The sequence below is a fragment of the Melanostigma gelatinosum genome (genome assembly GCF_949748355.1).
Source record: "Melanostigma gelatinosum genome assembly, chromosome: 15".
Classification (NCBI taxonomy): Eukaryota; Metazoa; Chordata; class Actinopteri; order Perciformes; family Zoarcidae; genus Melanostigma; species Melanostigma gelatinosum.
In genome coordinates this window covers 15,090,360-15,111,447 of record NC_136648.1, presented here as the reverse complement: position 1 = coordinate 15,111,447, position 21,088 = coordinate 15,090,360, and the positions used below count along the sequence as shown (strand labels likewise).

At 43.1% G+C, this 21,088-nt stretch overlaps 3 protein-coding genes across 16 annotated transcripts in view; 2 read left to right on the top strand and 1 right to left on the bottom strand.

The window, feature by feature from the left end:
* The window catches only part of mbnl1 (muscleblind-like splicing regulator 1), a 39,948-nt gene extending 27,277 nt beyond the window's left edge, over window positions 1-12,671 (top strand). For 6 of the 14 annotated variants that reach the window (XM_079284588.1, XM_079284587.1, XM_079284579.1 and 3 more), the window contains exons 3-12: window positions 1,763-1,978; window positions 2,169-2,393; window positions 3,576-3,815; window positions 4,777-4,830; window positions 5,929-6,082; window positions 6,982-7,017; window positions 7,778-7,863; window positions 8,217-8,243; window positions 8,902-8,973; window positions 9,117-12,671. In XM_079284588.1, coding sequence (XP_079140714.1) covers window positions 1,763-1,978; window positions 2,169-2,393; window positions 3,576-3,815; window positions 4,777-4,830; window positions 5,929-6,082; window positions 6,982-7,017; window positions 7,778-7,863; window positions 8,217-8,243; window positions 8,902-8,958 — 1,095 coding nt within the window. In that variant the 3' untranslated portion in view covers window positions 8,959-8,973; window positions 9,117-12,671. The remainder of the gene's footprint in view (window positions 1-1,762; window positions 1,979-2,168; window positions 2,394-3,575; window positions 3,816-4,776; window positions 4,831-5,928; window positions 6,083-6,981; window positions 7,018-7,777; window positions 7,864-8,216; window positions 8,244-8,901; window positions 8,974-9,116) is intronic. The other 8 variants (XM_079284591.1, XM_079284583.1, XM_079284580.1 and 5 more) reach the window with 8 other exon arrangements.
* A 2,050-nt stretch (window positions 12,672-14,721) lies between these two features.
* LOC306788899 (ras-related protein Rap-2a-like) lies at window positions 14,722-16,826 on the top strand. Its single transcript, XM_079284598.1, has one exon. The coding sequence runs from the start codon at window positions 15,016-15,018 to the stop codon at window positions 15,562-15,564; it is 549 nt and encodes a 182-aa protein (XP_079140724.1). The 5' UTR covers window positions 14,722-15,015; the 3' UTR covers window positions 15,565-16,826.
* A 3,375-nt stretch (window positions 16,827-20,201) lies between these two features.
* Window positions 20,202-21,088, bottom strand: LOC306789837 (cerebellin-1-like; the record flags this gene model as incomplete). The annotated part of the gene is made up of 3 exons (XM_079285904.1): window positions 20,202-20,479; window positions 20,593-20,715; window positions 20,836-21,088. The coding sequence occupies 3 exons, from the start codon at window positions 21,086-21,088 to the stop codon at window positions 20,202-20,204; spliced, it is 654 nt and encodes a 217-aa protein (XP_079142030.1).

The following is a 21,088-nucleotide window of genomic DNA, read 5'->3' as shown; positions in this document are numbered from 1 at the left end:
TCCTCTTCTGGGACCTGACTCTTTATTTAAAATGGCTGCCTTCGTGGTTAATGGCGTTTTTTTGTTTGTTTTTGCGTGATTCGGCAGAATGGCAAATGTAGTCGGCTAAAGTCAGAGCCACATGTTTCTCTCTCCTCCCACCTCAACCCGCATTTAAACTGCTGCAGTTGTGAATCCAGCGGTCGACGGACTGGTTCATATGGGGTGAACGCAACATGATCCTCCATGCCTTTTGCAACCCCCTCTGCACACACACACACACACACACACCATCTCTGCACACATCCCCCCCTAGCTGCATGCCATTGTCACTCTCTGGATGAGTGCTATTAGAACCTGCTTTCAGCTCCTCTCATCTCTCACACATGTACGACACGCTCGCACACTTTCCACACACACACACACACACGCACACACACACCCCTCTGAGTGTCTTCTGAATGCCAGCTCAGCTTCTGTGCACATGGTTGGTGCACAACCTGGTCAGTCTTTGGTGTCAACAGGAGACCTTCATCTCGGCATGGACAGTTATGCTTCGGTTGGATTTTCTTTTCATTGCCCCTAAATGTCCCTTTTAAATGGATGTGTAGTTCACATAGAGTTTACTCTATTGCAAGCAGAACTCTTCATCCATGTGCTCCCTTCTGTTATCGAGGCGTTAGGAAACATAATCGGGAGATCAACTAAGAACTTGAGAAAGCAACTTCAGACAAGCGGACGAAACAAAAAATCTTAAAGAGGCCACCTTTGCCCCCCCCCCCCCCCCCCCCCCTCTCCTTCGCACCTGTCTGGTGCTCCAGTGTCAGTGAAAGTGAAGGAGATGGGAAAGGGGACTGAAGTCATGACGGGTATATGGACATGAATCCCAGAGGGGTAATCAGCTGAGAGTAAACGCACATCTTTCTTTCTTTCTTAAACCGGGACCGTGTGTGTGTGTGTGTGTGTGTGTGTGTGTGTGTGTGTGTGTGTGTGTGTGTGTGTGTGTGTGTGTGTGTGTGTGTGTGTGTGTGTGTGTGTGTGTGTGTGTGTGTGTGTGTGTGTGAGAGACGCGTCTCTGCCACCTGTTACCCGAACATAACCCCGACGGGCGTGCATTAATGTGTAGGCATTCTTGCTTGCAAGAAAGAATGTGCGCATGTGTGTCAGGGTTCTCCCCAGGCTCCTCCTCTCCAAACTGAATTGGATACTCACGGCAGGCAGCAAAATGGGACCCCTGTCTCAGATAAATATTCAAAGACTTTGAAGTGTGACCTCAGGGGGACTGCTGATACAATACAGATGATTTTAGGGGACAGTATTTATAGCATTGGTTTAGAAATGTAGCTAAGTTGGATGTCTGGGGAGCAGCATTATGGTGTCCGTCATGACTAGCAAACACACACACACACACACACACACACACACATACACATGTCCCTGCTGGGACTGACAGAAATAGCAAGCCATTAACAATTAGTGCTCGACTCAGCCCAGACCTGAAGTGAATTTGAGTGTTTGACATCAAGCATTTACACCATTTATGGTATTTTTCACTTATTTCATGCAACAAAAAACAAAGCTGCTTGTTTTCTGCCACATTCACCTTGTGATTCGTTGATTCTCAATGTACTGTTTTATTTAGTCTGCATTATGACAGGCTGCCGGAGGACCACGAGGCCGCATAAGATACTGTACTCAGGCACAACGTTGATTTGAGCTAAATGCTAACCTCAGCATATAGCAACATGTCATTCTGACGGTCCCCTCTGCGTTCCGCCTTCAGGGCCGTTGTTCCAGGGAGAACTGCAAGTACCTGCACCCTCCCCCCCACCTAAAGACCCAGCTGGAGATCAACGGCAGGAACAACTTGATCCAGCAGAAGAACATGGTCATGCTCGCCCAACAGATGCATCTCGCCAACGCCATGATGCCTGGCACGCAGCTACCACCTATGGTGAGAGGACACACACGTATGAACACAGCACAGCTGCTGCACACGGTGAGACCACATACATGTAACAGCTGACACACGTACAGCACCTTCACTGTCTGCGTGGCTCTTTCAGTCTTTTGATTTGTCTTCTTTCCGTCAGTCCCTCTCTCTTCCCATACAAAAAAGCACCCGGTTTGTGGTTCCCGTCGACATATAATTATTTCATTCCCCTGCTTTTATTTTCCGTCCCTTCCAGCCCATGTTCTCGATGGTGCCAGGCATGGCCACCAACGCCAGTGCAGCAGCAGCAGCTGCAGCCGCAGCCTTTAATCCCTACCTGAGTCCCATGTCACCAGGCCTGATGCCCCAAGAGATAATGCCCAGTACCCCCGTCCTCATGGCCTCCAGCCCCAACGTCGGCCAAGTCCCCAACTCTGCCGCTGCCGCAGCCCAGAAACTGCTGAGAACAGATAGACTCGAGGTAACGGGCCGATGCATTGAACCTGGTCTTCTCAACATTGTTATGAAGCACGGTGTCAAGCCACTCCTCACGAAAAACTAATAAAATCTACTTCATGATGTGTTTCTTAGTGGTAGGGCAGCGACCCAGTATTATAATGAGCCTGTAAACAAGACCAGTGTTATTAACAAGTGGTTTAACAAGCAAAAGTACAACAGCACCATTTACTGGACTGAAATAAACTTCGTTTCAGAAACTGAATTCTAATTTGGTAGCAGATGCATTTATTCAAAAGAGAAGCTAATTGAAATAAAATGAAAATAAAACCCTCAGAAGTTCATAAAGTGTAATATTTCATCAGATTATGCTGCCGAGTGCATTGTCATAGTTGCTTTGTGTTTAAGACTTGTTTCCTCACTCTTACGTGAACTGTCTCACCTAGTTCTTGTACAGTTTGAGCGTTTCACAAACCCTCAGACAAGCGCCAGATGTGAGGCTGAACGTGAGGAATATGTACTTGAGTGGAACGAGCAGTAACGACTTCCACAGCACCAGTAGCAGCAGCAAAGCAACACGTTCTTTCTAGTCAAGTAAAACTTAACTTTCTAGTCAAGTAAAACTTAACGCTTGTTGTGGCAGCATTGCATTCTGGTCTATCGAGTCTCCTGTGTCTTCCTCCTCTACCGTAGCTGGTGGTGCGATCGTTTGAGTCTGGAAAGAAGCCTTTGCTCTCTGATTCTGAGACATCTCCACCAAAATGTAAAACTTTTTTGTTGCTGCACTGGAAGTATCTCAATATTTTTTCTTTTTTTTTTATGGTTGTAAAAAAAAAGAATCACTAAACCATAAGACTCAGAAATGCCGTGTTAGAAAATGTCTCCTCTTTTAAAACACATCAGTAAAATGTAAAAGTGAGTAATAAATGCTCAAACTGTGACGGTTATTGTCTTTATGGAGTGCAAACATACACTTGTAGCAGAAAAGCAGGGTAGATAGCAGATGAGTCATACCCATGCTTCATGGTGTCTAATTTAAAAGAAGGTGCTGCCCTCTGGTGTCTCACATATAGACTTTTAAAAATATCTGAGACTCGCGCTCCAATAAACACATCAGAGATATTTCGAAAGAAATTCTATTGTTATAGGGTTAGAGTGCTAACCTCCGCGTCTTTTCCTGATTTCTGTCCCCTCACTTTGCTTCCAGGTGTGTCGGGAATATCAGAGGGGCAGCTGCTCCCGGGGGGAGACCGACTGTCGCTTCGCCCACCCCTCGGACAGCACCATGATCGACACCAACGACAACACCGTCACCGTGTGCATGGACTACATCAAGGGTCGATGCTCTCGGGAAAAGTGCAAGTACTTCCACCCGCCGGCCCATCTGCAGGCCAAAATTAAGGCTGCCCAGCACCAGGTGAACCAGGCCACAGCCGCCGCCGCCATGGTGAGCAGTCTGTACAAGCGTGCTCACACTCATTTACACCCACACGGCAGGCTTAGAGGAGCAATCAGTGCGATCTGCTAAAAGTTCACCCAGTAGGAAGTATGCTCTGTGTCTCACCTCTCCCGGTTGGTATGATGTAGCTTTCTCAGTTCTGCTTTTGCCAGGTTATCACGGTCTGCAACTCGGGTTGGGTAGACTCTGCTCAGGACAGGATGACATGAAGAAGGATCAGACAATGTTGCATTATTTCCACGCTAATCTGAAAAAAAACACGACTTGTCTTGTTCCTTGTTCACCTCACCCCAGACTACAAGCAGAGAGTCAGTTCCTCTCTCTCTTTCTCTCATGGCTTGTTCTTATTCATGACACTATTGTTTCTGTACTTCCTATCTCCTACTTCTCTTCCTCTTGACATTATTAAAAGTGGCGATTCATTGTGCTGTGTCACAGTAACGGCACCTGTGAGCAATAGTGCAGCCGCTATTGTCCCGTTGAACACAGTGTGTGTTTGCTACGCGCTCTCGTTGACGTAGCGAGGCTGAGAGCTTTGGGCCGACCCTCGTCACGTCACAGTGAAACAGAAAGCTGTGGATCGTGCTTCTGTGTAATGTTCTGTCCCGAGACCCACTTAAAGAAATGTTTTAATACTATTCTCACCGCTATATTCATCCATCTGTGTGTGACAATAACTAATGTAGATTGGTAGCTATCATTGATTATTGATGATCATGTAACTGTCGAGCAGTAGAGCTATAGTGTCCACACTGTGCATGCCTTAGTCCTGTGATCCCCTTGTATATTGCATTCCAATGATTTGTTTTTTTATTTGTTTTTGTTTTTTCTCACCTATACCCAAACTGCACTGCTGCCCCCATGATGCACCTCTGCTTGCTGGTTTATGTTAATGCGCTTGAACCCCATTGGCCCATTGCCATCATGTGCTCGCTGCCTGCTAATTAAGACTCAGTCGGCTGTCAAATCACTGAAGCGACCCCTCGACGCAACCTTTGACCTGGTACTATGACCTTTCACCTTTTAGCTTGGCATGTGGCTTTGTTGTAGAGCAGTGTTTTAACCAAAGATACCTAGCTATTTTTGTTGTCGTCGTCTCAGTGCAATGTCTGTTCTTTCCTCCTGTTGATCTGTCATTATTGCCCGTGATAAAATGATTGTGGCTTTCCGGGTTCACCAAAACGACTTATCTTCACGCATTAAAAATCACCTTCAAACACTAATTCTAATGTGGGATTTTGCGATACGGAGCCACAATCAATTCATCACCTGTAGCCTATTTAACAAAAGTCAGCGAGGTGCTAGGGAAGTAGAGCTTCTATAATGGCGGCATGGCTTCAGTTCTTACGTCCAAGTCAGTGGTCAGTGTTGTGGAGCAGCTCAATCCAACGTGTGCATGTCTGTGTTACTAGTGCATGTCAGAAGGATAAGGGTGGGGCTAAGAGGAACAGTCTTTTTAAAACCATAACAGATGATTACAGTTCAAATGATAGTTCACTCCATCACCCACCTCAAGGAGGGCCTCACGCCGAGGCCAAAATCCACATACACAGCGTTTCATGGTGTAAATCCCACCAGAAGAAAACCAGTTTTTAAACATCTGACTCATGTCCCTCGGCCTGAGACCGTTTTTGACGTTTGTCTGAGAGTGAACCATCACTTAAACATGGCTTCCACAGTTTATCATGGAGCTAGCAGTGCAGCCTCCCTCTCTCTGTGCTTCCTACCTGTTCCCTCTCCTGTTAGCAGCCTTATTGTTTGAATAGCTAATGCTTGCTCACATTGCATTTAGGAAATACGAAGTAAAGCTTCCAGATGAAATACACTGAATATATGAATGCTTGTTAGCCAGTAGCTCCAGTAGGCACCATGCTCCTGCTTGTCTAGTACTTGTGTCAGACTGCTGCTTGCTTGCTACTGATGATATGATGATCCTGTTGTTGTACACACAAGGATGTTCTGATGCTGTTTATATGATGTCCTCTAACGTATGTACCTTTTTTGTTTTCTTTCCCGTTTTTGCCTCTTTCCAACACACCTTCTCTCTCTCTCTCTCTCTTTTTTTTCTTTCTCACTGGCCACCCTCCTTCTGGCTGGGCAGGGCATCGCCCCTAGTATCATGGCTCCCATGCCCAAGCGGGTAGCCCTGGAGAAGGCCAACGGGGCCTCTGCCATGTTTAACACCAGCATGCTCCAGTACCAACAGGCCCTGGCCAGCATGCAGTTTCAGCAGCAGGCTGCTTTCCTCCCATCAGGTATGGCTTCCAAAGCAACCACCACCACCAGTGCTCTGACCGCCCAGAGGATGCCTGGATCAGTCTAACCCGGCTCGCTGCTTGTCTGGGGGATGGGCAAAGTGGTAGATTGCAGGACAGAGCAGCTTGTTTGGGGACAACTTGCTTTTGTCCTCAGACAGAGGGAACTTCCAAAGATTATCAGACACATAACTTTAAAAGCTCCAGATTTCATTCCAGGCTTGTGAGGGTCAAACGTTTGAGTTGAAAGTCTAAGAATGCTTCGACAGATTTGTGCATTATGCTTTGTATGGTGTTGCATGGCCACTAGTTGTTAAGAGTTGGTTAGAATGCCTCTCTGCCTCCTAATCGCTTTAATAAAACAGCACATAGAGTAGTACTCGCAGGCTGCATGAGCAAGGCATGGATGTTCGTAAGAACAAGGACAGAACGTTGTTACTAGTTGAGAGAAGTGTCCATGGTGTGATTACCCACATGTTGATGGGGAACCATTGCTGGGGGCTTGGGCTTGGGCTCTGATCAGCGGTGCGGGTCGGTTAATGGCAACAAAAGTCCGGCTTCTGTACACAGCCGCAGTCCTCCTCACTTCTGTCTCGAGCGTGTATGTGATGTTTAATACTCGATAGTCACCAATCATAACCGCACTATCACTCTTGTTGTATTACACATTCATATGCAGTGCACTTCAGACAAAAGTTAAGACGTACGATTGCATTTTGATGAGCAGATATGAGTTCAGCACTTCGCCTTTTTCCCAATCAGTGATGACTGTGTCCAAGGGATATTAACCTTTTCTCCCCCACCTTATCTCTCCCCTCACTCTAACGAACCATGTGATGGGCTGTTTTGATTTCTCTTCCCTATCCAATCCACTTCCTGTTGCACTGCATGATGGGCAGGCTCAATATTGTGCATGACACCTTCAGCCAGCATTGGTAGGTTCCAGCTTTCCTTCTTCAGTTGTCTGTAACCTCGTGTCTGTGACTCGCACGTCATCAAAAATTGAGCCATGCTCTGAAATTGACTGTATTATAACGACTTTGGGATTTTTAAAAGGAGATTTTGGTGACCTGAGGGTCACTGTTTTGGTTGCGTGATTTGAAGCATAAGCAAGAGTCCTCCACTTAAGGAAAGACTAACTTTTTGTGGCATTTAAATGTTATTTATTACCTGTAAGACAGTTGTTGTTCACAATCATTTTAACTGAACTTTATTTTGTTATAATTCTCTGTGCACCTACTATATCTTGCTTGACCACTGTGGTCCTCATGCTCGCTCTAAACTTGGCTTTTGGCTTGTCTAACCTGACACCTATTGAAACTTAAAAAAAAAAAACAGATTTAGAAAACTGGATGGAGTTTAATTATGACCTTCTCCCTTATCTCCTCTGCCTTAAAGACTCATGTGACTTTATTAATGTTGGTGTTTACCAGGAGAGTAACGTATTGGTCATTTGATCACTAACAATACACACAAATGTGGAAGTGAGTGACTGCAGCCACACTGCGTCACGGCAAGTTCTCAAATCACAAGACGTCTTATCAGTGTCGGCAGAGGGAAGAAAGGGAACCGGTTAAACCCAATCCCTCTCTGACTCCCCCGCTCTCCTTCTCCTTCCCTCATTTGCCTGGTATGTATGTGGCCACACTGCTCCTCTGTGTATTTTTGCTTACATGATTTTCCCTCCCCAAAAAGTTCCCATGATGCACGGTGGTAATCCAGCCAGTTTGTCTGCAGCCAACACATCTGCCACAAGCCCCTTCGCAACTGCCGCCAATCAGGTTTGCACCTCTACTGCCTCTCTCTCTCTCTCTCTCTCTCTCTCTCTCTCTCTCTCTCTCGCTCTCTCGCTCTCTCTCTCTCTCTGTCTCTCCTTCTCTCTCTGTCTCTCTCTCACTCTCACGACCTGGGGATGCTTGTGTCTTACAGCCGGGGGTGGGTTGGGTAAAAGGCGGTACTCCCTCTTGTTGGCCTACACATCATACTGTGATACTTTGAACTAACCACAATATCTACACGTTTCTTTAAACTATCTGTCTTTCTGGAAAAACATACTGTATTGTATTTAACGTTTGTCCTTGTTGTAACCTCGATTTTTGTCCTTTCCCATTTTGAGGACTCTTCCTTATCAAAGTTGACTACCAACGAATACATGCAATTGGTATGTATGAGGTAGTTTTATGAAATGTATTAGAGCCATTTGCACACAGCCTGTGCAAAAGTCTCTATCTGTGCCCTTTGGTGCTTGTTTCTTTTCTTTTTTTTGTTGCTTTTTTCGCTGCTGCTTCCAGCTTGTAAAGCAAAGCTTTACCATGTTCCTCGTGTTCATTAAAAGCTGGAAATATTCATGATTAAAGTTATGAACACAGTGCATCTGGTCCTACAGTAAAGCTACTGTGACGCCAATATCAAATACACTAAACTAAACGAAGCAAAGTCAGAAAAGTCCTAAAACCAGTCTGTAAGAGAAAATGTAGGATGAGCCATCATGTTACCAGTCTTGATCCAGGACCATTTCACTGCACTTACCTGGGGTGTGCCGGTCAACAACATGGAGGACTTAGATTTGCATGAGGAAGCCACCTCAATGACAGAATCCCCCCCCCCCCCTCCCTGCTGTCCACAAGTGTCTGTTGATTCTTGATGTCATAACCAAAACTCTTGCCAATTTTTTTTCTATTTTGTGATCTCTATCCATTTTCAGTAATGACCTCGTCTTAAGAGGATGTGGTTAAAATATGTTGATGTGTGTTTGTGTTGCCAGCCAACGTTTGGGATGCTCCATTTGATCCGTTTTCTCTGGGTTTTTTTATCCCCAGATTCCAATAATATCTGCAGATCATCTGAGTAGTCACAAGTACCTGACTCAAATGTAGTTCCTCTCAAGAACAGTGAGTTCCTATTTCCTATTCTCTCTATTCATCACAAAGTGTGCTAGTTTTGGCTGCAAGTAGTCTTCAACCTTCTGCCTCTTTCGGGAGCAAAACCCGCAAAAAAACTGTTTGATTCAAGTACAATCCGTCGTGTCTTCCAGATCAAATGAATGTGTGCTGGCACCGTCCAAGCCAAAAGAGTTCAGCCTTTATGTACATAACCTTCAGAATGTCAAGCAACGGGGACGAGGAGGGTCTGCCATCTCTTAGCCGCTCCACGACGATGGTCTCATCACATGTGTAAACATCAAAGGTGCGACGCGTGGTCTGTGCCATCCTCCCACATAGCAACGCCAAGAAGAATGTGTTGTCAAATTCCAAAAAGTCCAGCTGAGAGAACATCTTGGTGCCGGGGTCAGTGTGTGTCTCTCTCCCTCTGTGGGAACAGTTCACATCACACCTCCGTGTCTGACGAAATCATATCACTCAATTTCTTCTAATTATCATCATTACCGCATGCACGGAAGGTCAAGAGCCCGGTTGCAGAACAGCAACATCCAGTGCTGGTACGTCAGTCGGCCAAGATTTTTCCTTCCTTTTTTTTTTTTTTTTTCTTTTTTGAATTTGTTCTGCTCTATGATTATGTTTTGATTGACAGCCATATTTCAAACATGATGCAAACACGCAGCTTGAATTTAATTGGAAATCTGAACAATGATTTTAACAGGAATTTTTATTGGCCAAAAGAATTGGGCATGTACAGTGTTGTGTTTTTACGGCCACTAGTGAAACTAGTGTGTGCTGAAATGAGGGTCTTGGACGTATGAATGTTCTGGGTAAACCAACAGACCTGTGCACCTTGAAAGCACAGCCAGGCTATAGCTTTTCTCACCTCGTCATGTGCCATCAAGGCCATACAGCTAAAACCAGAGTGTTATCTCAGCAGTGTTATTTGTTTACTGAAGGTAAAAGTTTTGTATGGCTCTTTTTGTATTGTTTTGTTTTCAGAATCTCCATTGTGGGTGTTTTTCTTTTTTCTTTTCTACTTTTCATTTCTCTAATTAATCCGTTTTAGAAGTGGGGTTCTCGCCAAAATATTTGGTTTTAATTTTGATGTATTTTTTTCTTTTAAAATGAAATTGGAGGGTTTTTCTAAAGTTTGTCGTACCTCTTTTCATAGACGAGTGTTTCTTTTGTTGGGATTAAGTTGTTGCTCGAGTCCTTTGACGATAAAGCGTGTTGAAGTAGGGGGTGTGGCTTCAGTTGACACCGTGTAACCTTGTTCTCCCTCGTTTTAAAGAGGAGCTACTCTAAAAACTGTGCCTCCAAGAAGCACTGTTGAGCCATTGATGGGGATTCAAAACAACAGACCTGGAGGTCTATTCGGTCATTTAAACCGCATGTGCACTTGAATGATTATCTGTCCGGTCACCCTGTTTTTAATTTCACATCTCATCCAATGTGAACTTTCGCTTTTGAGGAAAAGCAGCATATTGTGTGTTTGTATTTCCAAGCAAAACGCGAAGGTTCTCTTTCACTTGTAGATCTGACTACACAAACCAAAGCACACTTTTTTCTCTCAATCATATTTACAAATGGTTACAGAAGCATCTCTCAAGAGGCTTAATTAAGGGAAAAAATGTTTTATCATCCTTCATTCATCGTGGATTCTATGATCACATCTCGTTTGTGTTTTCACAGAGGTGTGTAGTGTGTCTTTACTGATTGTAGTGTACCTAACGAAGCCTTAGATTACAGTTAATGGGTCCCGGCCCAATCAAATGTACTTTCAATCACCGTGCAGGTAAAGAACACCAATGATGTTTTATAGTTCTGTCACATGGCGCTTATGATCTCTTCTTTTTCATTCTTTCTCTCTGTGTAACAGTAACAATTACTCTTAAATTTCATTGAACTTCTGTGTTATGTACTACTTAAGGATTTGAATCTATTTGAGGTCTGTAGTTGTAGAGTTTTCTTCTTCTCTTTTTTTTTTTTTTTTTTTGCCTTACTATATATTACTTGACAACATTGATATAGCCGTAGTAGATTTTGAGGTAGTATGACATTCATAACTTTTTCAAACCATATAATGGATAATGTGTTGAGTCAGTTTTAAATATTCACTTCATTCATAGAGCTGGATGTCTTTTTCTTTTTCAGATGATGTTACATTGTCAGTTCATTTTGTGGATGAAAGACTTTTTTGATACAAGGAATGAGATCAGTTGATTTGCTGCCACTGCAGACGAAAAAAAACAACTAATGTTTTAACCAACTTAAAATTTTCCTTGTAACATGTCAAGATCATGTTTGAAAATATATTGTCTTGAAATATAGATTGTCCATGTTTTAGAGTAAAACTTATTTTCTACTGTATCCATTTAAAAAAAAAAAAAAAAAGATATGTACTTTTGTTTGAATATTTCTTAAGTTTGCCCTGAATGTCAGGCCAAAACGAGCAGCGAGGTTGACGGGTCTTTGGATGTGTGTTGGGTAGTGAAATTGGCAGCGAGAAAGCAAAGACTTTCCCAGACCGGAGAGGTCTGAAATGCTGCAGATGATGAGTTCTAACCTAAGGGATGAAGGTTGACTTTTTGCACTTCTGTATATAGTCAAATGAACAGAGAAAACAAATGTGTATCATATTGAGATATTATTTTGAATAAAAAAAAGATCTATAATTATAAGGAATTTTGTTAGATTAATTTAAATTCTTGAATTAGAAGACCAGCTTAAAAAAAAAAAAGCAATTGCTTGCAAAGAAGGGCACTAGTTTCTTCGCCAATGCCTTCAGAGAAAGCTATGCGCTTTTTGTCTTATTTTATCAGTAGTATTGCCAGGGAATTTCAAAGGGGAATAGATACCCCCGCGTCATGCTTACTCCACCCCTCCTGTGGGATGACATATCCAATAATATCCATATATCAGTTGTTAGACTTGGTTATGCAGTATTGCTGCTCCCATGGCACAGCTGATACATTAAACTTTCAAAATGTGTATTCTATTCTAATTTGATTTGACTGCATGTAAAGGTAAAAACATGTAAACGCAAATACAAATGCGTAGTTATGTAAAGAAAGAACTCATTCAGATTACAGAATACATAGCAATATGCTGTGGGGGGGGGGTACACGTACAGTAGATAACATCCACAGCGCAGAGAAATAATACTTCAAAAACAAGTCATCTTGCTCTTGTGTGATAACAATATTTTCCATGCAAACGTGTTATTTAAAGAATGATCAAAGATATTAGCACTCATCCACCCCCAGATACTTTCTCATAGCCATATAATGACAGTCGACACTGACTCACGGGAAGCTCTTCCTGCTATCACAGCTGTGCACTCAGCAGGCGAAGGCTCGCCGCACCAAATGCGTATTTGGAAAATTAGTCTTTGAAATGAATGTACCAGCCGACCGGTCGCCGTGTTTCTGGCCGGAGGCTGCTGTGTTTAGTTGCTACAGAACCAAAGCACCATTTTCTCCAGTCTGCTGGCTGGAGCCATGGTTTCTCTTCCCTGCTGGGGGCACATGTATGCTTTGACTGCTTTTTACTTGTAAGTGCAACCATCGATTTATGTATTTGCTAACAGTTGCCACACAATAATGTACTATTCTGTCTTCAGATTTGTTGATGCACATTTTATTGTTGCCATAATTGACTCGAAAATCTGAAATCTGAATAAAACAATATTTGATTTGCTCATGCAACAGGTGTGTGGTCACTGCCTCTGTGTGTGCTGGGTGTTTCAGATGTTTGCATCCAACTTGATATTTAATAACATATCAATATGTGTTTATTTCCCACTAGATTTTGGCAGCTCATACTATGTGAGGGGGAGAATGTAGGAGAGCGTATTCGTCATTGTTTCTGAACTTCAACCTTGAGGGTTCAATGTCAGCGAGACTGGAGCAGCTCCACAGAGACCGATATTATTATTATTAATTAAATTGATCTTGCTGCAGGGCAATCTTCATGACAATGTGGTGTATCTGGGTCAGAAGTGGGTCCTATTCCATCAGGGGTCTTATTTCTATCTTTCGGAGAGAGTGTAGCCTGTAGGGTTCAGACAGAATAGGTTTGTTATTCTTACAGTGAGGCGTGTTTGCCAGATGTGAACAAAGGAAGTCGCACCTCCAAAATTCAAAACACAGGAACCTGCATTCACTCCCAAATCTAATGACAGGTTTTCTAATACAAGCAGTGACAAGAAAAACTAAATCTTTCTCTGCTTTAACTTCATAATCTCTTCAATCTATAACTCAACCTCTCTGTTACATTAACGTAGCATCGGTCGGGCTTCTTATCCTCATTATGTTGTCATGGAGCATGTTAGCAGGATATTATGTTGCCATGTGTCGTCTATCAGATCTGATGATAACGGATTATCACAACGGATGAAGCACAATAAACGATTAAAAAAAACTGCTATAGAATTGAGTAATCTGATTAGATTTGATATGCTTTTTCATAATATTCTGTGACAATGCTTTACTTCATTCACACAGCATTGTATTTATTCATTGTCAAATACTGCTATACAATCTCATGAAAACACAGACAAAATGTGAAAACATTTTAAGAATAAATAAATAAACATTAAGAATCAAAATATATTATTCTAACATGAAAAATAAAAGCAACTCCATGTCAGTAGTGGAATGCAGCGAAATACATTTATTCAAGTGTTTGAGGTACTTGAGTATTTCTATTTCAATTATTTTTCACAACATTTCAGCGCGAAATGTTGTACTTTTTACTACTTGATAATTATTTGTACTTTACTGACTGAGATTTGACATGAAAATATATATTGTGTACTACTTTTGATACTTTTACTTACAGACATTTTCAATGCTGGTTTCGTAATAGAGTACTTTTTATGTTGCAATATTGCAGGAAGTGGTGATAGTTAAGTACACATAGCCAAGTATTGTGCTTGAGTACAATTTTAAGGTACTTAAGGGCCTCATTTGAGTATTTCCATATGCTTCTTTATACCTCTACTCCACCACATTTTGAAAGCCAATATTGTATTGTAATTACTGTTGTAATTTCTAGTTACTTTGCACATTTAAATTATGAATACAACATATAAATCAACAAATAAGTTATTATACAGTACAATAGGTTAAACTACCCAGCAGAAAGTAAAGTAATTAAAAAAATTTGCTGCAATATTATAGCAGTGTTTACACAAAAATATATATATTAATATGATAAATATATGATTGGGACATTCTGCATAATACTTTTACATTTGGTAGCCCACTTTTCAGGATATATAGTCACGCTAACACTTTGGTACTTTTACTTGAGAAATATTTAGTTTTTACTTTTATTTTGTCGTATTTTTTATTTGTAGTATTTTCACGCAGTAATTAAAGATGTGAGTTCTTCCTCCACCACTGGCCCATGTGGTGAAGGTAAGTAAGCTGATATATGTAAATGTCCTAATTAATGACCTCATTAGGATGCATTATCATACATAATCATAATTACAGGGACAACGGGCAGCTCGAGAGCCTCTTGTTGAGAGCAATGACTGTGAGCATGCACGCGAGGGGCAGAGGTCACGCAGACCGGGCCGCAGACACGCGCACGCGCCTGCAGTATCCGTCGGTCACCCGATGTCGCCGACTGAGTGGTTGTTGTTTTCTTTCGGGGTGACGGCTCCTTTAAGAAAACGGAACTGAGTCTCGGCTTTTGACGCGCTCGAGGATGTGGGCAGGAAACGCCGCGCGAGAGGAGAGAAGCGATCACGCTTCCCAGCCCCGTCGTTGCACAATACGGTCGGACCAAAATGTGCTATAATCTTCCCCGCTAATGTCCAGGCGCGGTCGTTCTCCTCGGATCTGCGCTCCGCGGGCCGTCACAGAGCGGACTGGGAGGATTCCACGGCGTGGGGTTTGACTCCTAACCGAGCGAGAGGGCAGCCTTCCCTGCCTGCTCCATTTGAAAACATCGGGGCTGGTCAGCGGGTGGGAGACAGAACAGGCTTCGTAGCTGGAAAAAAAAAGGAGGTGTCTTGTCTATCTTACCCCCCCACGAGCCATGAGGGAGTACAAAGTGGTTGTGTTGGGGTCGGGTGGAGTCGGCAAATCCGCGCTGACGGTCCAGTTCGTGACGGGCTCCTTCATCGAGAAGTACGATCCCACGATAGAGGATTTCTACAGGAAGGAGATCGAGGTGGACTCGTCCCCGTCGGTGCTGGAGATCCTGGACACGGCGGGGACCGAGCAGTTCGCCTCGATGCGAGACCTGTACATCAAGAACGGCCAGGGCTTCATCCTGGTCTACAGCCTGGTGAACCAGCAGAGCTTCCAGGACATCAAGCCCATGAGAGACCAGATCATCCGGGTGAAGCGGTACGAGCGGGTGCTCATGATCCTGGTGGGCAACAAGGTGGACCTGGAGGGGGAGAGAGAGGTGTCTTCCGGGGAAGGCAAGGCGCTGGCCCAGGAGTGGACCTGCCCGTTTATGGAAACTTCTGCCAAAAATAAAGGCTCGGTCGACGAACTGTTTGCAGAAATAGTCCGACAGATGAACTATTCCACTGTTCCCAGTGGTGGCAACCAGTGCTGTTCATGTGTCCTGCTCTAAAAGAAAGAACAACAACAACAACAACATACAGACACAAGTGCATCCGTGCTGAATTTGAGCTTCTTAACTTGCGTTTTGCATATCTATTCTCTCTCCTCACACTGTTGTCTTATTGTTGCACACAAACACAAATCGACGACAACAATCGATGATGTATTATAGTCTGGAAAAGTGTTTACATGACAAAGTACTTGAATGTTTTGGGATTTTTTTTATATAGCTTTGTATATGACACTTCTCTGGAAATGTGCCTCGATGGGAATGTCTTATTGTGAAACCTAAGAGACACTTGTTGTTTTTGTGTGGTTTTATTTCTTAAGTTGTACTGTTGCATCTTCTAGGCCCGGGGTCCATCTGTCTGGGGGGGGAGGAGGGGGGTCACTTTTAAGGGGGTATGCTTCTTTGGATTTGTCTACTTCTTCTTTTTTTGCCTGAGAGCAGCAGACCTGAACACGCTCTCAAGCGCATCAATCACCACTCAAGCCTTGCGCAGGTTACTCAAATAAGATCTCAATTTATTTCCCCCCAAAAAGGTCAGATGTGATCCAAGAGGCCGCAGATCGCCACCCACTCAAGATACTGTATTTTAAGCTGTGGACTTGAGTTAGGACTTTATATTCTAGTTTGTACCCCCCTGAAGTGGATTTATCACGGAACTTGCACTTAGCTGACGGTGCCCCTCCTCAGTGTGCACAAACGAGGACCTTTAGTGCATTGCTGTCGCTGCATGGGGAACAAACCCATGTCAAGTGCCTTCCCCAAGAAAACTCCTGTGACTGTGCCAACCGATGAGCCCTATACTTCTTCTTCTGCAGCGCGTCTTGATGGCAATCAGAACTTTTTAGCAGTTTCCAGTGAACAATCTACTTTTGTTTGGTGTCAAAGTGAAAAGAGGCTGAGCTTGTACCAGACCTGCTGTTTCAGGGTCCGGTTCAGGCCGTTTCTCGAGGTACTAGTCCAACAAGAACAACAGAGCAACTTTAACCTACTAGCATTACGGTTCGGTGAAAGGCAAGCCATGTTTGTCCGTTCTTATCTAGGTTCTTTGTCTTTTCTTAAAAGTGACATTTGTGACTTACGGTCATTGTTAATTCTCCATTTGGACAAAATCTTCTGCCATCCACCTGTCGGTTTGAAAGACTTGTAATACAAAAAGCATTTTACGTAACGCTGTGTACCGTGCTTGTCCCTGCTGATGACATAAAGAGTTCTTTTTGGGGCGCTTTGAATGTGATTGTCCCTCTGAGTGGCCCATGAATTGATCAGCCAACAAATGTATTAACTGACAACTGATTCACAGTTAAAGTAATATTTGAAGATAAAAAAAAACAGTTTCTACTTCCAGCTTCACCAATGTCAAGATTTGCGGCTTTTCTCTGTTCGTCACCGTGAGCTCATATTATCCAATACGTTTGAACGTCATACAAAATATTGTGATTTAATTTAAAAACAAAGGTTAATCACCATAATTAGTTGCCTTTTCTTGGTATTTAGATCTCATGTGATGGAAGGCGCGGCACTAGAAGCCATATTTGACACTTCTTTCTGAAAATGAAAAACAGAGTTGCGGGTTTTAAATGCTTACTGAATAGCCTTCAACACCTCGGTCGTGCTATTGACTAAGTGATCGTGGCCCCGGCACGTGAATAAGAAAAAAAACGTCTCTTTCCAGTTGTTTGGGTAGTGGGTTGGGTTTCCAGTAAGAGTGTTATGCTCGGGGGGGGGGACCCTTTCCCCTCTTCCCGCCGCATGTTTTCTAGGCTGTGCATCGGAGGACAGAGGGGGCTTTTCTATCAGCCACACATACCGTCGACTGGTATGTTGTAAAAAAAACTAAAACGTTCCTCAGACCGGCCAATGAGCTGCTGCCTCGAGTGTCCCTCTAACCGCAGAGATTCAAGGTCAGATTACCAAATTCGATCTCGTGACATGCTCACATGTTCAGGTCCTGTGTGAAGAAAGGGTTCGCTTCAATGAGCCCAGCTATGCCTGCCTTGTTGTCATCCCGTAGTCCTTTCATTAAAGAGCTGTCTATTACTGCAGATTACTCTGGTTTTACCCAACACATGCTATCTATTTTCTTTCTATTTGATTGGGAAAATATCTCCCATTTTAAATGAATAAGACTCTTCAGCAGAAGTGCGTAGACACACAGCAGGAGATGAACTTCCGGAGATATTAAGTAGCATGCAGATGGGAATTGCACCTACAGCTCGTACTCAGACGTGTCGTCAAAAAAAAGCAACAACCCTGCAAGATCGCTTTTATATTTTAGGACACAAAGGGAACAGACGGCACAAAAGAAGCTGCCAGATAAATGCGCAACCTGATTTAGTTGCTTAGCTACACATTTTTGATCCGAGCAAGTGGTCGAATGTGTTCACTTTGCTTCACAGATGTAAAATAATACGTAACTCGATGAGCCAACAGGACTACTGTCACTGCCTGTCAGTGGAAAGAACTTTTTATCAACTAGTTTAGTACAGTTTTGAGGTTCACGTAACTTGAGTTTTTTGTTGTTTGTAGTTCTACTCCACTCCATTTCAGAAGGACATATTGTACTTTTTACTCTAATTTCATTCATTTGACAGCTTCAGTAACTAGATCAAGACTTGACATAAAGAAAACATATAATTTACTTTTAGAGATTACTTTTCGGGTTGTTTATGAGTTGTTTACAATCGAAGAGAGATTTTCCCTGTAAGTTTCACAGATTGCTATATTTAAACTTACTTTTAAAGGCTCAAAATTGTAAAAAAAGAAAACAAATATAAATATACACGTATATATATACGTGTATATTTATATATCAGATGTTCAGTGCAAATGTGTACAACATGAATCCAAATTTGCACAGATTTAGATTTTTGTTAACTGAACTACAAATAGAGTGGTTAGAACTAACTCCACGTTAACTAGCTTAACTAACAGTTCAATACATTATGCAAAGTGCTGCTCATCTTACGGTTGTTGAAATAAAGTAGTGAATCGTATTTTGGCATGACTTCTATAACTATAGAAGCGATATAGAAATATATACATGTATGTTACAAATACAGTTTTCAAGCTGCTCCTACGCCTTCGGAGCTGGAGGTTTGCCTAAAATCTGACACCATCTTGTGCTTACTGCAATATTACACAAACCTTCCTCCTGAATTTCAAGATCAAGATCTGCCTGTTCGGCTTAGTAGATGTGTAATACATGTGAGATAAAAGCAATCTTCCTTTAGCATACATTAACCCGTTTTGTCTAAAGCTACATGTCTACAAGCTGTGCTGCGTTAGCATTTCATTACATGCAAACCTGTCGACCGCAGCTTTACTGATACGTTCTTACTCTTTTAGTGTGGGTGGATGATAGAATGCTTCCTGTGTTGCGGCAACCTCACCTCAGATCTATGAAATGTTGAAACGGACACGCAGTTCCTTTTTAACCATTGAGAAATAAATGTTCTGCGTCGTCACAGCCTGTCCTCCCTCGGGTGCCCGTGACCCCCGGTCCTTCATGCTCCGAGAACTATACGTCCTTTGATCTGAAATCTCTGATAGAAAATGAAGGAGAGGGACACGACGGGGGAAAGGATGAAGAGATTTCACTTGTGTAGGTTGTGGTGCATGGCGTGCAATGGCTCCATGCGATGAGAGTTGAGCTAAAAGCCAGCAGGATCATGTGACACTAATTTACAGTCGTTGCCACGGCTGGTTCACTTTGAGCTTTTTGGACTCACGGCCTGAGAAAGAAATGGTAACATAGCAGTAAAAACACTGGCACCTTCCAACTGCTGCAGACGTCTCACCCTAAAGAGCCTTCTGACTTTTGAGTGTTGAAAAGCTGTCACGCCTTTAACATTGTTAAACCACATGAACTCAAACCAACGTGGCAGCTGACAGCATACACGCTCAGCCTGACCCCAGCAGCAGGAATGGGTTCACCGTGTGAGAAAAAGGGGAAGTAGGAAACTCTTCCTTCATCATATGTCCTGTGTGCAAAGCTTGACTTGGGTTTTGCAATAGAAGCTGCGCAACTGCAGAGGAGAGTCTACGGTAAGACGTCGTACGGAGACTAAAAGCTGAGATGGCATGTTGCCATTTCCTTGGTTAGCTTCTCGTAGTTTATACTCACAGTGACGCAGACGGACTTTTGCTGGTAACCACGTGGAAGGTCAAGTGAAGTCATGTGTTCACTCGTACCCCTCCACTCTTTGTCTTGTGCACTTTCCATAGAGGTTCAATCCAAAGACTTATACCCATCTCCTGTCTGTCCCTCAAAGCAACAGCTCAATAGTACGCTTATTTGCCTGTTTGCTGAGCGTTAGTTGGAGGGATCAATTCCACCCAATGCGTCTGTCCGCTACATATAAAGATATAGCCAGCACTAGGTTAGCTTAGCTTAGCACAAAGACTGGAAACAGGAAGGAAATGGCAGTGTGCATTTTTATTTTTAGACTTGAGTCACTTTATTAATAAAAACACCTTATAAAGGCAAACATAATATCAATACATGTACAGTTCTCAATGTACACACTTATCACAGGGTTTGCTTTATCGTCAACACCTTTCTGGGATTGTAAGAGTTCAAATGAAAGGGAAAGTTCAGCTTACTTTCATCAGAAGCAACCACTAAACTCCCTTTTAACTTACAGAGGGAATAACAAATGACCAATGAAGGTGTTGTACATATTGCCATAGATCCAGGTGTTTCGCCAGAGACTTATGTACACATGTTCTCCCACTTCAAGCTGTAGAGTCATGCCATTGGTGGCTGTCTCGAAGCGTTGTCCATCTCTTGCATGGTTGAAAGCAACAACCATCCGCTCTCCGTTCTTCATCAGAGCCAGCTCCAATGGTCTGGATGAATGATTACAGCCAGAGAAGCTGAAGTAATAGACTCCTTTGACTGGAGCAGTGAAAATACCTGGGGATGATCAACAGAGGGTTACACCTGTTGTTGTTTCCATTTCAACGGCAGCATTTATTCACCAAATGAACATGTGTATCTATGAATACACGTTGTTATGGCACGTTTACCTGTTGCAGGGTTGTATGCGCCTGTGTTAAAGAAGACGCTCTTGTAGGTCAGTGTGAACTCAACGTTAAAAGGTCCGATAGTTACAGAATCGCCGAGAGTTGCTCCAAACGCCACCCGTTTACCTTGAGAGGGTAGATGAAGTCATTATGATGTTTATTTTGTTTGAAGACAACTAAACCGGAAACAACCTGTAAACAACAAATGATACATAGACGAAACAAAGTCAGGATAAATGTTCTTACCTTGGACCTCTCTCCTCAGATCCTCGACTTGTTTCTCAGTGTTTTTCAGTTTGGACTCTAGTTCCCTTAAGATGACAACAAGTTGGCAGCAGTTTTTCTGGCTCCCAGTCAGGTCACATGAACAAATACCAGATGGCTCGATGTTTGGACTCTCTGTGCTGTTGCTCTCTCCTGCTCGGTGATCCAGCCGCTGCACCTCAGCTCCACTAAGGTAGAAGAGGGATAACGTCAACACAGCCACGGAGGTCTTCAT